Consider the following 15,770-nt stretch of genomic DNA (forward strand, 5'->3'; position numbering starts at 1 on the left):
TTGCTTCTTGATTTCAAGTGAGCTTCATTCACCCTCTGATTAATTCTTCCATGCCCTTCTGCCAGGACGGCCGGATAGCAGTGAAGGCCTGTGAAGGCCTCATGCTTTTGGTGAGTTTGCCAGAACCAGCAGCTGCCAAGTGCCTGACTCAAAGCACTTGTTTATGTGAATTGTTGACAGACAGGCTGGCCACCCTCTACAAAGCCCTGCCTCAGTCACTGGATCCCTTAGACATTGAAACAGTGGAGGCAATTAACTGGGGGTAAGAACTTTATTTTTGTATTTAATACCCAAGGTGATTTTACACCCCTCCCTGAAACTAATTTTCTATAGGTAGATGTATAAAATATCCACACCCCCACGCTAAAGTCTCAAGAGCAGAGCTGAGATCCCAGCCCCAGCGTAGCGGTACTACCTCGGGTGCCCAATTTACGTGTAATTTCTGACATGGGGCCAGGTTTGGCTGCCAGTCCCTTGCAGAGATTCCCCAGGGGCCAGGTTTTTCCACTGAATTATATTAACGATTTGTGATGGTGTAGCTGCAGTATCAGGTACAAATTATTCCAAATTATTAAGGATTTAGGAAACATAAACTTTTCACTGTACACAGTGAGCACTATAAGCTGTTGCAGGGGGCTGTTGTTGCAAAATTTTTTCAGTAAAAAAGAAGAAGGAAAGAGTTACTGCATACCTCATCGGCATGAAGCAAAAGCTACATGCCTGTTAGGATAACTGCTTGCATGCTAGATTTTCAAAACACTTCTCTTCCCCACTCTGCTTTCATTATTATGAATTGCTTGTGATCTGTTAGTACTGAGACAAAAAGCAGTTATATGCAAAATAACTATCAAAATTTCTAGGGGCTGGAGTTTGAAGTTAGAAGGGAAAAACCGACTTTGAATAGTTGGGTAAATAATAATTGGACTGCTTTACCAAAGTAAATGGTGCATTTGTTATTCTGTAGAGCCTATAAATTGAGACACATGTGGTTTTTTTTTCTGAAGGACACAATCTAGTTCAATTCTAGTTCACTGTGTGGTTTCGATGGGCTTGATTGAGGTTGTTACAGAGTAGAGAAGAACAATTGCCTTCATTTTATGGTGCTCTGACTACAGGAGTTATTGATTCGGTGTCTGTGGTCTGTGTTTCCTGGGAGAGCAGGCTGGGGGATCAGTTTTCCCTTCTGACTCAAGAAATACTTAAACAAACAGAGTTCTGCTGCTGTACATGCTACATATCCCTTAGCATGCCACAGAAAATTCCGTGTGATGATAGCACTGCGGGATTAGTAGAGACTGGCAGAAAAGCCAGTTTAATGTTCACTTAATTGCAAGTAGATCATTAATTATTCTGTTAAGTTCACTAAGAATGAAGTCAAGGTTTCTTCAATTGCTTGTAGACTAAATACATGTTTTTCCCTGTGTTCTCTAGTTTGGATTCCTATAGCCACAAAGAAGATGCATCTGCTTTTCCAGGGAAAAGAGCGTTGATTTCATTTCTTTCATGGTTTGACTACTGTGATCAACTCATCAAAGAAGCACAAAAGGTTTGAAATGTTTGCAGATGATACGAGTCTATTCACCAAATAAGTAGTTCCAGTTGTTTCTTAGCTTTTGAGTTTGAGACATACTGTTTTGTACTTCTGTTTCAGGCTGCTGCTGTTGCTATGGCAAAAGCTGTGCGGGAACGATTTTTCATTGATGTTATGGAACCCCAGCTGATGCAAACGTGAGTAGCATCCTACAAGACACAGCAGAACAGAATCTGAATCAAGCTGATTTTTTTTATTCAGCTGAAATTCACTACATATCTGACATGGAATGTTTTGTTCAGTTCAGAGATTGGGATCCTCACATCAACTGCACTATTGCATCGCATTGTTCGTCAAGTGACTTCAGATGTCCTCTTGGAGGAGATAGTTTATTTTATACTTGGAGAACAGAGAGAGCCAGAAACTTTGGCAGACATCAACAGGCATCCATTGCGACACAGATTAATCGAACACTGTGATCATATTTCAGATGAGGTGAGAAGTGGTAATGATGTGCTAATGTCTGCCCGACACTTCTGTCTTGCATCAGTTTGTTGAATGTTTACTTTTGATGTTGCAGATCAGCATAATGACCTTACGAATGTTCGAGCACCTTTTGCAAAAACCCAATGAACATATTCTTTATAATTTGGTTCTGAGAAATTTAGAAGAAAGGAATTATATGGAATACAAGCCTCTCTGTCAAGAAGATAAAGATGTCGTAGAGAATGGACAGATTGCAGGAGCAGTGTAAGTTTCTTTTTTTAAGGGCAGTTTTCTCAACAGCTAACTTGGATCCTTATTTTTAAAACAAGGGTTTTCTCAGTAGTTGAACAAAAAGTGAGTGTAGATAGTACTTTGAGTGCTGTATGTATTAATCCATGTCCATAAAGTGAAGCAGAAATTGTTATATCAGCAACTTACGGAAATTTTTTGAACAGCAACAGAAAAGCTAAAATTATCAAAAGGCTTTCTGCAGAACAATAGGCACTCAGAAGTCTTCAGATATCAATTTACTTATGGATTTACCTAGCTTAAATCTATACATATTTGTATTGTTTTCAATGAGATTATTCTTCAGTCAGTAACTTAGGTGTCTTGCTTGCATTTATGGTCTTGAATCAATTTTGGATGGAAGCACTTTTCTGGGACATTTTACATGAAATTATTTTAAATATCCTACGTAACTCTTGTAACTCCTTTTTTTACTGATGGAGGGGTGAGGACTAGTCACACCAGCTATTTTAGGTGTCTTCATTTAGATATTTCTGAGTCATCTAGACAACGTCTATTCATTTCCTGGAATGTAACTCTTTCTCATGTGAAAAATGTGGCTAAAGAGATTTAAGTGATTTAGCACTGTGATTTTGTGTGAGTCAAAAATGTCTGCTCTGTTGTTCAGACCAAAATGTTATGATTTTTCTTAAAAACAGAGTTAGTTGAGTATTTGTAAAGGTTGGTATTTCTGCATTAGATAAGTAATTGTTAAGTATAATTATTTAAATTAATATTTAAATAAATAAATATTATAATTGGGTGAAATGATGTACATATGATAGTGGTCTGGAAAACATCCTAGTTGTTCAGAGAAGGATAGTAGAAAGCATGCCTTTTGACAGAGAGGTCATGCCTTTCATAACATTCGGTGAGTAATTATGGCTTTGTCTAATATAATCTCACAGAGACCTAGAGGAAGATCCGTTATTTACTGATCTGTCTCCAGATAACACGTTGTCAGCTCAGGAGTGGCTCAGTGCTTCTCCACCTGTCAGTCCAGAACATCCAAAAAATGATGGGAAGACTGAAGTTCATAAAATTGTAAATAGGTAAGCTGAAACAAACACTTAAAAGAAATGTCTGAATGTGTGGGTGTCTGCACACACTGTGCAAATTAAATGTACTCTGTAATGGATGTTATTCTGTGCCAGCTGGTAAAATGACTCCACAGAAGGAAATTATGTGGCATTTTATCAGAAAGCTACTCCTGAAAGATTAGAGCTTACAATAAGTAAAAATAATTTAACATAAATGAGAAAAATAGATCTTTACAGCTAATAGTCTGGTTGAATGCTTCAAATTCATAATGAAAGCCTCACTGATTATAAAACTTCCTTTTCTCAAAAATATTTGCTACACTTAAATTGCTGTTAGAGGAATTGACCTTCCTGGAGACATCTGGGGAGTCTTACATAAATGTTTTAGGGGAAAAAAACCCTTCAGACTCCTAAAGGTTCCTTAAAAAGGAAATAATTGCCATGCTAGAGATAACCTTCTGTTCCCTGAAAATCAAAGGGCATCTTTGTCACCTGTAACACACCTTTGTGCCTGTTAGATGTGCTGCAAATTGGGTATCGAAAAGAGGACAGGCTCTGCTCTGAGCAACTTAGTGATGGTGATTCTCTTAGAAACTACTGTTAGGACAAATGCTGTTTGCTCTGGTCATACACGGTAGCAAAGCAGCACTGGTATTGCAGTGCTGACCTCTCTACTTACCCAGAAATAACCCAAGGTGTTGGCCAAAGGAGCAAACAGCTTGAGGACAGTCGGCGTAGAAAGGCGCTTCTTGCCCTTCTTCCCCCAGTACTGCTATATATAGTCTGTGGTGGACATGGTTTGGAGCAAAGACACAAAGAACACTCTCCTAAATTCACCTCGTGTAGTCTCCATCAGCGAATAGAAATGTTTTCAGGATTTGCAGTGGTTTGCATATTTGTATTTTTTCAGATAAGATGAATTCCATCCGAAAAGTCAGCTACTACCTGTTTCTGCATAGAAAGCTTACAGGAGCCTCCAGCAGCTCTTGGGGTGTGGAGAAAGCTGATGTTTGGAAATGGGGTCCAAAGACTGAGCTGCATTTTGCTATCCAGAAATTTTAGGGCTTTGTATTTATTTTTTAAAGACAGTTCCTTTCTAATAAGATTCAGAATTTTCTGAATTTTTTTAGGTCAGATTTTGGTGAACTAATAAGGACGTAGAGCGTTTGCACTACGTATCTGGGGAAGGCAGTGATATTTGGAACTGGGACATTTATATGCAACTATTCCTCTATGTTCTTAGATGTTAATTTTTTACCACAACAAACTATGGTAAATAAGACCGCCTATGGTTAAGGTTAAGAAGAATTTCAATTTTAATTCTCCTTCTCTTTTGGCTCATTTATTCCCCAGTATGTTTTCCATATGCTCTAGCAAGATGGAGTCTGACCTTTAGCAAATGCATAACCTGGTTATGAATATTCCTTTTCATCTCCGTTCTGTCTGCTGATTCTCAGGAAATGCTTCCACTGAGGTTTTTACCTCTAGTGCTAATACAAAAGTTGTGAAGTATACATGGTGTTATTACAAACAGGAGTTAGAATAGATGTGCTTAAATAAAATAGACTTTGTATTCTCTGTTCTTCACATAAAGTTCTGGTAGAATCTGTGCATTAATTGGCCAGACAATTCAGTGTTGAATACACTGTTACAGATGATGAACAAGTATTGATCTAGTGCTCTGTGGATTATAGATATTCATTAATGTACCTTTTTTCTCTTTAGTTTTCTCTGTCTTGTACCTGATGAAGCCAAGTCATCGTACCACGTGGAGGGTACAGGTTACGATACTTACCTCAGAGATGCCCACAGACAAGTAAGTCAGTGAAGCATTCCTTAGTCCTTGGGAATTTGAAATGCTTATGACAATATGCAAATGGATTATAAATAGTCCTACTAAATGCATCTTTGAGGAATGGAAGATGGGAAAATTCAATTTTTATTTTCTAATGAAAACTTACCTTTGGAGATCTTTTGACGGTGAATTCACCGTGTATTACTCTAGTGGGAATAATGGATGACATTAAATGTATTAATATTCATACAACAAATACACTGAGAGAAAATCTGAACTGCAGATAGATTCTTAATTTGCTTTTGCATTTATCTGCATTCTCTTGGAGAATTGCCTGCCAAGCTGTTTGAAAGGACTAAAGGGAAATTAAAATGCTGCATAGGAGTTACGCAATCTGGGACTTTAAAAATAAAGGCTCATCACAGGGAACGCGCAGCCTGAGGCATTCAGGTTTGAGGTTGGGAGTCTTAAGTTTTGGTAGGTAGGGAAAGCTTTATGATTTACTGTTTTGAAATAAATGCAGGTTTGGGTTTTACAAACATAATCTGAAGTTTCCTTGGCTGGAGGACAATTGCTGTTCTTTTGCAGCTTTCTTATTGAAGCCCCGTGAATCTTCTAGAATAGAAAAAATTATGCAAAGGAGGAGAGTAACCGAGAGAGCTATATTTAGTAGCTACTTCAATAATTTCTGTATTTATTGTATTGTTTTATCTGTAGTCTCTCCTGAAAAGAAAGGGAATGGAAACTAGAGAATAAGGAAACAAAGGTTGATGTAAAATCCCCTCTGTTCTATTCTTGGATGCCAGAAAACACATATCATCTTTGTATTTCTTTCATGCCTTGGGAAAAAGAGTATTCTGGGAGTTATTAGAGAACAGAATTGGTTTCTGTCACATCCTGACAATGATATGGCTACTCTTAGAATATTTTCCCCCTAAGAATAGCCCTGCCTATTGCTGTTATTACATCCAAATAGCTGTTCTGCTTCCATATTTCTGTTCCTGGAAGCCTGCACAAGTAGGTAAGCTACACACAGTGAAAAATGTCTGAGCTTGTTTTGTCTCTTGCTGCTGTTTATTCCCCTGTTCCTTGGTTGCTCTGCTGTAACCTGGGCTCCTTTCAAGGTAGGGAAGCGAGACATCAGGCAGCCTACAGCAAGTCAGAGGTAGAGGCAGAGGTTGAGAAAGCCTGTTAAGCATGGTAGAAAACAAAGAGAGGGAAGAGGAAGCCCTGAAGCACTTTCCATTTGTATCTCCTGCATATACACATGCCTTTCCTGTCCTGGGAATTAGGGAGGAATAAAGATAAGAGAGCAAGATAAGCCACACATAATACAGTGAAAATGGGGTAACAAGGATGTATAGGAATGCAATTCCTGCTTTAAAAGAGCCCTGATCAGGTTGAGTATTGTTGGCTTTGCTTTGTGTTTTGGCCCCAGCTGCTTTTTGGGAGCTCTGTTCTGAAACTACCCTAATAGCATGAATATCAAGAAGAAAGAAACTGATACAGTGCTTACTTTAGAATGACCATTCCTTTTGAGCTTAGATTTATCATTTAGCTACAGATCATGGTTTTAAGGTGTGTGGATTATAAAAAGGAAATTGAATAGTTTCCATGGAGGTTTAAATCTGTTTTCCTCACTACTTTTTTCTAGTTCCGGGATTATTGTGTCATCTGCTTACGGTGGGAGTGGCCTGGATCTCCCAGATCTTTGGAAAAGTGCAATCTAGAAGCATCATTTTTTGAAGGACACTTCTTGAAAGTCCTCTTTGAAAGAATGGGCAGGATTCTTGATCAGGTAAGAAAAAGCAGGTTATCAATGACAAATTTGACATGGTGGATGCTAAAGTCCAAAGTGAAAAACGTGGAAAAGCCTTTAGTGGGGACACAGTACTACTTAGAGATTGTGTTCAATGTCTTTTTTGCTTTGTCACAACACTGTAGGTAGTTCTTGTGGTTTTATCAGTTTTTATCAGTAGATATGAGAAACCTTTGCAGAGATGGAAGTTATCATTGTCCTGGTTTCTGACAGAAGACAGCTGAGGCACACAAGTGAAGTAACTTGTTTCAAGGCTGTCAAATCTAGTGCCTCATCTGGCTGACAGTACCTCCTGTTATTATTATACATTTCTACGGAACTGACTGTTCCCTAAGAATTCGTAAGAATTTCCTAAGAATTTAGTTTTAGATAAATTTTTTAGGATGTTATCTGCTATAAGGCTTATACTGAGTCTGCTGGCATATGGACAGAAATAAAAGCTCTGTGTGAAGAAGCAGCTTTCCTTAATGCTCTCAATTAGTTCAAATCGCAACAGCAATCTGTCTGAACAATGCAGCACGTGTTCCTACTTTGTTTCCTTCTCTCCTTGTGAACGACAGATAATGCTCATGGCTTCAAAGCTTCCTAATGAATTCCCTGACTCAGCTCTAAAGCCCTTCTGCAGCTCAGCTAGGTAGGCAGCGGGATGGTTCCACAGCGGAAGGAATTTGCATCTCTGGCTGCAGAGTAACTTTTCCACAATAATTCAAAATGTAGTGATCTCTTTTACCCATAACATCCCTGCTCCAGGCTCTGAAAGCTTCATTTGTTAGAAGATTGGGATGAATCTATCGCTGGAGTATCAAGTACAGAAATAACTGTCATTGATTGAGAGAAATCTGTGCTTTCACTGCAGAAGATCTGTAGGACAACTCCCTTTGCAATGCAGTAGCGTGTGGTAATGAATGCAGGAATAAGGTGCTAGTTAGGTGTCCACAGCTAGTGAGTGGAAATTTTGTCAGAACAGCCCTGGTACTCTTTGGAGCTGTTAGACTGAAGAGCAAGTAGATGTCTCTCTCAGTGTGAAGTGAGTCACCATCTCAGCTTCCGTGACTGTATTGACTGAACACTGACTGGGTTGCCCGAACTGAGGGATCCGTTGGCGGTTTTGTGATGCCCAAGATGTTCTCCCAAGGTTGTGGTTACAACATGGATCTCGCAGGATCCACCCTCTTGTGGAACTGTCAAGAGACCAGCAGACACTCTGGAGCATCTGAGGTGGCACGAGATGTTTGCGTGTGGGCAAGTGCATTAAGAGGCAGGTCTCTGATGAGTAGGCTAATGCGAGCTTAGACTTGCAGACACCTCTAAATATATCTGCCTTAATCTGAATTCTTCCAAATCTTACAGTCTGGAAAAGGGAAGAATCTGTTCTCTGATTCTTCAGTGGGATGCTAACTTGAGAGCATAAAGATGATAAATTGAGCCCGTGAATTCATCCCCTTCTAGACGTGATTGTGCCACAGAGGCTGTTACTGCCGCTCTGCACTTGGAGGGATTGAATGAGGGCCCTGAAATCCACTTTGGGTAAAATCACCAAGGTTTGGTTAAACCATCTGGGTGTTGGTAACATCTTCAGACTGGCCTAGGTGTGTACCGAGGGAATGTCTGTCCATCTCTTACCAATGTCTCTTCCACCACTGAATTGATGGAAGGAAATTCTACCAGTCTGCACTTTAGGGCTGAATTAAATGTCAGCTTGTTTTCACTGTGGTGGAAAAAAAGTGCTTGGAACGTGAAGAAGGTAGGGTGAAAATACTTGTTTATGAAATGAGTTTCTCACTGGAATGATAAAATCCTTTAAGCTAGGCACCGTTATTTTCCTAGAAAGTTAGATACTATTTTTTTCCTTATGACTGATGAGCGTCTTCCAGCATCTGAGTGTTGCCTTTCCCATTTGGTTAATTTGGGGAAAAGAGGTGGAGAAGCAGCTCAGAATTTCACGCTGCTTTCCCAGCCTAGGACTGTCTCACCTCCTGTAGCTGCCACAAGATGCCTGTGCCTTCTGCAACGGTTCTTTCCAAGAAAAAAGGAAGTGGAAGAGAAATACCATATCAGCTGTAAACATGGATTTGTCTCACAATTTCCTGAGCTCGTATGCTTTACAGTTCTCCGAGAGAAGCAAGCAGATGTTTCATCTAGGCTGATGCTATGCTATTTGTTTAGCTACTGAGCTGAAGAAATGTTTTACAGGAAGAGGACGTACCCTAAAATAAACAAGTGTGCAAAAGCTTCAAGTGCTTGTAGCTGTTACACAGATAACAACATTTAATACTCAACTGTCACATTCGCATCACTCCTGTCGTGGAAAGCAGAGGTTTTGGGCCTTTCTTCTTATCTGTCTTGTTATATATTCATAACCCTGTATATAAGATCTTGGTAGTTAAACACTGGCTGGATGAGAAGCGTGGAAGTAACTAACCACTGTGGTTTTTCCTTTTTTTGCAGCCCTATGATGTAAATTTACAAGTTACGTCAGTGTTGTCCAAACTGTCCTTGTTTCCCCACCCTCACATACACGAATACCTTCTGGATCCTTACGTAAACCTGGCGTCTGGCTGCAGGTCTCTCTTCTCTGTTATTGTCAGGGTGAGTAAACAGGGGTCATATTTACATATTTACATACTATACAGCAGTGATGTATTTAGTAACTTTATAGTTAGCAGTAGTAGTTTGTGGCTAGTTGAAGTTGGAAAATGGTTTCTAGCTGAAAATAGATACTTATGCTCTGGCTTTGAAAATCAGAATTATGCCTTTTCTTCCAAAAACATGGAAAAAGGTATTTCCCAGTGTTTATTTTCATTCTGCATGTCTTTAAAATTATTGTTTGTTTGCTTAGTTGCATTGTGTAGATGCAAAATATCCCCTCTGGCAGCGAGGTTGCTTTAAACTGGGCTAGGTGACGTTGTTGTCACTTGCAGGCAGTGTCTGGGCAAACAGCCCCTACAGGTTTGCATCTGGGTGGGAAGGAGATGGCTTCAGTTCAGACACAAGCAAAGGACGCTCCTGAGTTCCCTGTGCCTGGATGAATATCTCTGCTCATCCCCCTTTTTTTTTTTTTTTTTTTTTTCTGGTGAAAGCTGTTCTTGACAATGCAGCCCTGGATTTATGGAAAGTCCCCTTCCTTTCCCTCTGTGATTCCAGCTCTCCCTGCCAGACCTGCATCCTGGAAGTGCTGGCTGGGTGCCTCTCTCTCCGCAGTCTCCTCAGTCGGAGATCCCTCGCCTGCCCCACGCACCAGCTGTAATTAAGCTGGTCAGGAGCCTGTTAACGATGCTTGCCCAACGGAGGGCTTAGCTCCCTTTTTCCCAGCAGCCTTCCCCGTTTCAAAATCTAATCTTCACTCTCTCCCCTTGTGCTTTCCTAAACCCAGGAATTTACTGGTCAATTGCCTGCATCAATATTTACTAAGACAAATTAATCGTTGGCGTAATTAAAATGAGTAATGACATTTATGGCAACAGCTAGGAAGGCTCAAGAGTTCCTGTCCTTTTGTAGCTCTTTACTTTCTGCACCCACTCACCCTTGTTTCAGGGCAGAGCTACTCTGCCTGTTGTTTAGTGACCCTGTGGGGATGCTGAAGGTGGGTCTGCGTCCTGGGGACCGAGGGATTGTCACTGAGCCCTGCTGCCGGGCGCTCTGCAGAGGTGTGAGCTCAGTGTGCTGATGGCATGGTGCTTTACGTGGTGCTTTACGTGGTGCTTTACGTGGTGCTTTACAGGTCGTTGGGGACCTCATGGTTAGAATCCAGCGCATCCCAGACTTCACTCCCAAACTTCTGCTGGTCAGAAAACGCCTGCTGGGCTTGGAGCCGGAAGGGCCCATGTGAGTAAATACATTTCCTATTCTCCAGGCCCCACGGCTGGTTTTTTTTGCGTGTGCCTTTCCTGATTCTCTGCCGATTCCTGTTTTTTCCTCTCTCCCTCAGCATTGACCACATGACGTTACTAGAGGGCGTGATTGTGCTGGAAGAGTTCTGCAAGGAGCTGGCAGCCATTGCCTTTGTCAAGTATCACGCCTCCTCCACGCCGTAAGCAGCCCCGCTGAGCGGGCAGGCCAGGCCTCCTGCCCTGCCTCAGTCCCAAAGACCATTGACTGCACCCAGGGGAGAAGAGCTGGTGCCTCCTTGCAAAGTGTGGGTTGGCGTTTGGCAGAACTGGAAGGCAAGTTGCTTTCACCAGATGTTGAGGTGGCGAGAGAAAGGGATGGAAATGGACCTAGGGTAGGATGGAAGGCATTTTGGGAGAAACCAATACACAGCATTTCCGGCCACTGTGTGAAAAGAGCTGCAAAAGCTGCGTGAAGAACCACAGCCATCAGCCCTCGGGTGTTCTAACGACAACGTTTAGAGAGTTGGGTCTTCTGTACGTCCTGGGGCTCACGTGCGCCAATTCGCTTTTTGTGACCATAGTACTTTTAAAAAGCAAATTAATTTCATAACATTTTTATGTCTTAATTCTTTTTCTTTTCAGTTGGATCTATGGAAGGAAATCACAACTATAGTTGAAATGTGTATTATTAAAAATGAGGAGGTGCAAAAAATCCACCAATCCATATAGAGTGGGATATATTAATGAGGAATCATTTTTGTTCTGGTGAATCTTAAAGACAGCTCTGAGCTTGATTCCCCAGGGGATTACTCCAGGAGAGATATCAGTATAAAATCAGTAGTAATGGAGTTAATCCTCATTCAGCATCACATCCCTAACAAACATACCTGAAGTGCACATGTTTCTAGCATGTTTGTCTCTGTCGTTCCAAGGGATTGCTCTTCAGGTCACCTGTGTAACTAGATTTGCTTTAGGATTTTGCTTGTGAACTCCAGTTGCTTGACTTACGTCACCTTTACAGGCAAGTTAATTATAGGTCATTAGTAGTTGTTGCTGAAACAGTATTTTTAATTTCTTTTAAATTGGTATTTAGCCTGAATTGGTTTAAGAATCTTTTGTGCCTTGCAGATTGGAAGCGTAACCATTCTGTCATTTTTGGAACTGTTCTTATTGCTTGTCTATCCATCGCAGCAGCGCCCGGCAAAAGATTGAGCGATGCCAATTCAGTTGATACCATATATAGGACCAAAATTTGCTCCTGTGTTTCCTGGTGCTGGGATGCACAGACGTCCCTCAGTGAATCTGTTTCTACGTGGACACTTTCAGCTAGGGCAGGCATCTCCATGGGAAGCAGAGGGCCGTCGGGTGGGTTTCCCCAGCGGGTCCTCACCCCTCTCCTCCCACCAGGAACAGACCAGTGCAGGCACCGGGGTAGAGTTTAGCTCCTTGTGTTTACACCCTATTTCTTTGTCTTTCCTCCTGTCCTATTTGCACAGCTCATGCCCGTGTCAGATGTGATTGCTCCTACACAAATGTGCACTAATTCAGTCACGAGAATTTTTCTGGATTTACACGACTGTACCTAGAATCAGACTCTGCTCTGAATCCATGCCTTTGGAGGTCTTTTTTTTTTTTGTTTCCAAATATTTTTGGATCCTGGACGCTGAGCGGCCTTTTAAGTTAGCAGGTTAATTAGAATAGTGTCACAGTTAATGGGCTAAATTTATTCTTTTCACAGCAGTGAAGAGGGTCCTGCTGTAAAAGCTCCCAGTACCGGTTCGGCTGGAGAGAGCCGTTCTGGAACTGGGGAAACATTTTGGCAGGAAAAACCTGTATTCAGTGGCTCCCTGTACTGGGAGACTTTTGTACAAAGCTTTGCATTTATCTGGCAGACAAAAGCATGTTTTACTTCTTCATCACCTTTTTTTTAGTTTTCTTTCCCCTAAATTTAGCCCCAAAGTATTTTCAGGTCAAAGCAGCATAGTAGGATAAAGTGTAAAGAAGTGACACTTTTTCATTTTTGTTCTTTAGAATCATACCTTGAAAGGAGCAGATAATGTTTGGTGATAGGTGTTGCAGTCAGTCCAAGCTTCGTTAATGTGACGGACCTGACACGTAGTTTAGAACATGTAAGTGTCTATGCAGAGTGATGTTTTATACATACATTTGTTATAAATAAGGTCCCAATTCAGCAAAGCAATTAAACAAAAGCTTAATTTCAAGGATTTTATTCCTAAATCACAATCTCTTACATGACCAAGTTAAGCTGTTGAGCAAAAATGCTGATGCTTTACTGAATTTGGGTCTTTGTTGGGTTTGCTTGAGTTTAATTACTCTTTCCTCAAATTTTCTATTTTCATTATTTATTTTTTTTTAAAAGTGTATGTACCAGAATACTTCTAATGTCCCCAATTTCAGTGGAAACTGGAAGCGATAACATTATTATAAATGAAAGTGACAGAAACATTAAACAAAACTTGCAAGAGCATTCCAAGTAATGTAACCATTTATGAAGCCATCCAAGAGATGCCTGATCTCAAATGAAAACATTAACATCACCTCTGTTGTTGTTGCTGTTGTTGTTTTCACCGACACCTGAGCTCATTACTCTGTGAGGAATGGTGTCCCTCAGCTTCTGGAAGGAGCGCTGCAACCTCTGCAACCTCTCTGGCATTTTAATGCAGAACAGTCAACTGAGCTGCAACCCTCATTTCTTCACCCTTGTCCATCAGAAAAATAAGTAGATTTAACTATAAGCATTCTTAAATTCAGGACATAATTGTTTGGTCTCCAGCAACATTGGTGATGTTCTTGCAAACCAGATGTTATTTAGGTGATAAATTTGTAAGACCTGGATCCAGCCTGATAGAAGTGAAGAAATCCTTTGGGTTGCTTCAGCCTGAACTGCTTTAGTGAGCGCTGCCTGCAGACCCTTCATTACCACACATGGTGACAATGACCTTTATTTTTGTAGAAGTGATTTAATTTTCCTTAAGAGATGGAACTCATTTAATTATTTTTTGTGGTAATATTTTTCATGCACTTTTTTTTTTAAAAAAAAGGAAAAAGGTTAGAAGTTAGTTCAGGTCTGTGTTTTCACCTTTCCCATCTATGCATGTCCTTGAGGTGCCCGTTTTGTTTCTGTGTGTGTGTGTCTGTGTGTGGTTATTTATTACCCAGAGGTGGACACCAGGGAAAGGTATGGCCTGAGGCTCTCAGCATGTGCAGACCCTCCAGGTGTGGGTGGGAAGTGCCAGTGCTCATCACCTTAGGAAACAGGGCCCCTAGGATTAGATTGAAATACTTGAGAGCTAATACTAGGATAATTTTTTATTTCAAAAAGCAGATCCAAACCACATTTTAATCACGATGCACATGTCTGTACATAGACACATTTTGACTTTTTTTTTTCCATTTCTAGTATGTATTTGATTTAGACTCCAATAGAGAAGATTTTGTAATAAGCCATGTGCTAGCTCTGGTAGAAGAAGTTTGCCCTTAGTTTCTCATCTGACTGTAATATTCCTGGTATTCAGATCCTGTCTGTGTAATGTTCTTACTATGTATTTGTCTGTGCAATATAAAAGCTGTGACCCGATACACAGCTTGAGTCTGGTTGTACATCACCTATGTATATATATACAGATATATATATATATATAAGGACCAGAATCCCGAGCTTGCTTACACTACGATTAGTGTAAAGATCGTCGCACTCGATTTTACAGGGCACAAGTAATCATGGAATGGCTTTGCCAATGCATGGTAATTTCTACCATAACCCGCAGTGGAATTTCACAGATGACATTTTATTAGTGCTATTTGTCTTGTTAAAAGAAATGCTAAAGCAGAAGTGCTGGGTGACACGGAAGGATGATGGAGTAGACTTGGGGCTACATGGGAAATCCATATCTGGTATTGCTTATCATACGGGGTTTTCACACCATGATCCTCAATGCTTCCTGTGCCCTGTAAAATAGTGTAACTATATAAAATATATACTCCTTGTTTTGCCTCCTGCCTTGTTTACATTAAACAGAGGATATTGAGTAAAATTTTTCTATTAAACTTTGTGTAGGTCACTTACTGACAGTGTTGCCAAGGTTTCACAGGTGTGGGATTTCCAATGAGGAGTTGTTGAAACAGCCGCCTCACCAGACATACCGTATTACATTTTATGAAGGAGGTTGTGATAAAATCCAACTTTTTGTGCTAAAAAAGAAATGCATGGAGGATTAAAAGGGATATTCTCAAAATAAATTAATTTCAACGAAGCGGCTGCTTCTATTATTACAGAATCCGTACCAGGTTTTGTTTGGATGACCTTGAGACAGAAGATGTTTTAACATTTTACGTCATGCCTTTCATCCTGAAGTCCTTTCATTTATTTTGAGTCTGTCGCTGCAGCATCTTGTGGGATAAACCCGTTCCCTGTCCTGCGCTGCGCGGGGCTCGGAGTCAGTCAGCAGGCTCTGGCCCATCAAAATTGGAAGCGAAGGGAAAGGGCCAGGCTGGACTCATCCCCAACGCAGGTTAACGCCCGCTCTTCCCCAGAGCTCTCCCATCTTTCGAGGCTGCAGCTGGTCAGGATCTTGGTTTCCTATTGCATTTGAGGACAGAGTGTGTCAGTCCCGGCACTGGCTGATTGAGTTGGGTAGAAATGTCAGCTCCGTGAGTGAGCGGCGCTTCTTACTTCAGGGCCTTTGAGAAAAGCTTTTATACATAACGCTTTTATATTTTTTTAAATTGTGTTTATTGGGTATTTTTTCTTAGTATCTCATCTACTTTTGGTGTCCTTCAAGTTTTCATCAGCCTTTTAAAAATCTTAGCGCTCTGTAGGATGCCCTTTGAGGGCTACACTTGGATGTTAAGCTGTTTCTCCTCCTCAGTATTTAACAGCTGCAAGTGCTCTTGCATCTTTAACAAGAGGAGCGCTCCGGCAGGATGATACACTTGACAGCTTTTTTTATAGCTCTCAGCA

The 15,770-nt window shown here is 40.8% G+C and overlaps 1 protein-coding gene across 2 annotated transcripts in view; it reads left to right on the forward strand.

Moving 5' to 3' along the window:
* Positions 1-15,063, forward strand: part of FAM160B1 (family with sequence similarity 160 member B1) — a 31,320-nt gene extending 16,257 nt beyond the window's left edge. For both annotated transcript variants that reach the window (XM_014959285.1, XM_014959292.1), the window contains 11 exons: positions 66-262; positions 1,432-1,546; positions 1,652-1,728; positions 1,834-2,026; positions 2,112-2,281; positions 3,214-3,357; positions 5,071-5,161; positions 6,795-6,938; positions 9,408-9,548; positions 10,681-10,784; positions 10,888-15,063. In XM_014959285.1, the coding sequence (XP_014814771.1) occupies positions 66-262; positions 1,432-1,546; positions 1,652-1,728; positions 1,834-2,026; positions 2,112-2,281; positions 3,214-3,357; positions 5,071-5,161; positions 6,795-6,938; positions 9,408-9,548; positions 10,681-10,784; positions 10,888-10,993 (1,482 nt within the window). In that variant the 3' untranslated portion in view covers positions 10,994-15,063. The remainder of the gene's footprint in view (positions 1-65; positions 263-1,431; positions 1,547-1,651; positions 1,729-1,833; positions 2,027-2,111; positions 2,282-3,213; positions 3,358-5,070; positions 5,162-6,794; positions 6,939-9,407; positions 9,549-10,680; positions 10,785-10,887) is intronic.
* Positions 15,064-15,770: the final 707 nt, after the last annotated feature.

The sequence above is a fragment of the Calidris pugnax genome, unplaced genomic scaffold (genome assembly GCF_001431845.1).
Source record: "Calidris pugnax isolate Ruff unplaced genomic scaffold, ASM143184v1 scaffold4, whole genome shotgun sequence".
NCBI classification, from domain to species: domain Eukaryota; kingdom Metazoa; phylum Chordata; class Aves; order Charadriiformes; family Scolopacidae; genus Calidris; species Calidris pugnax.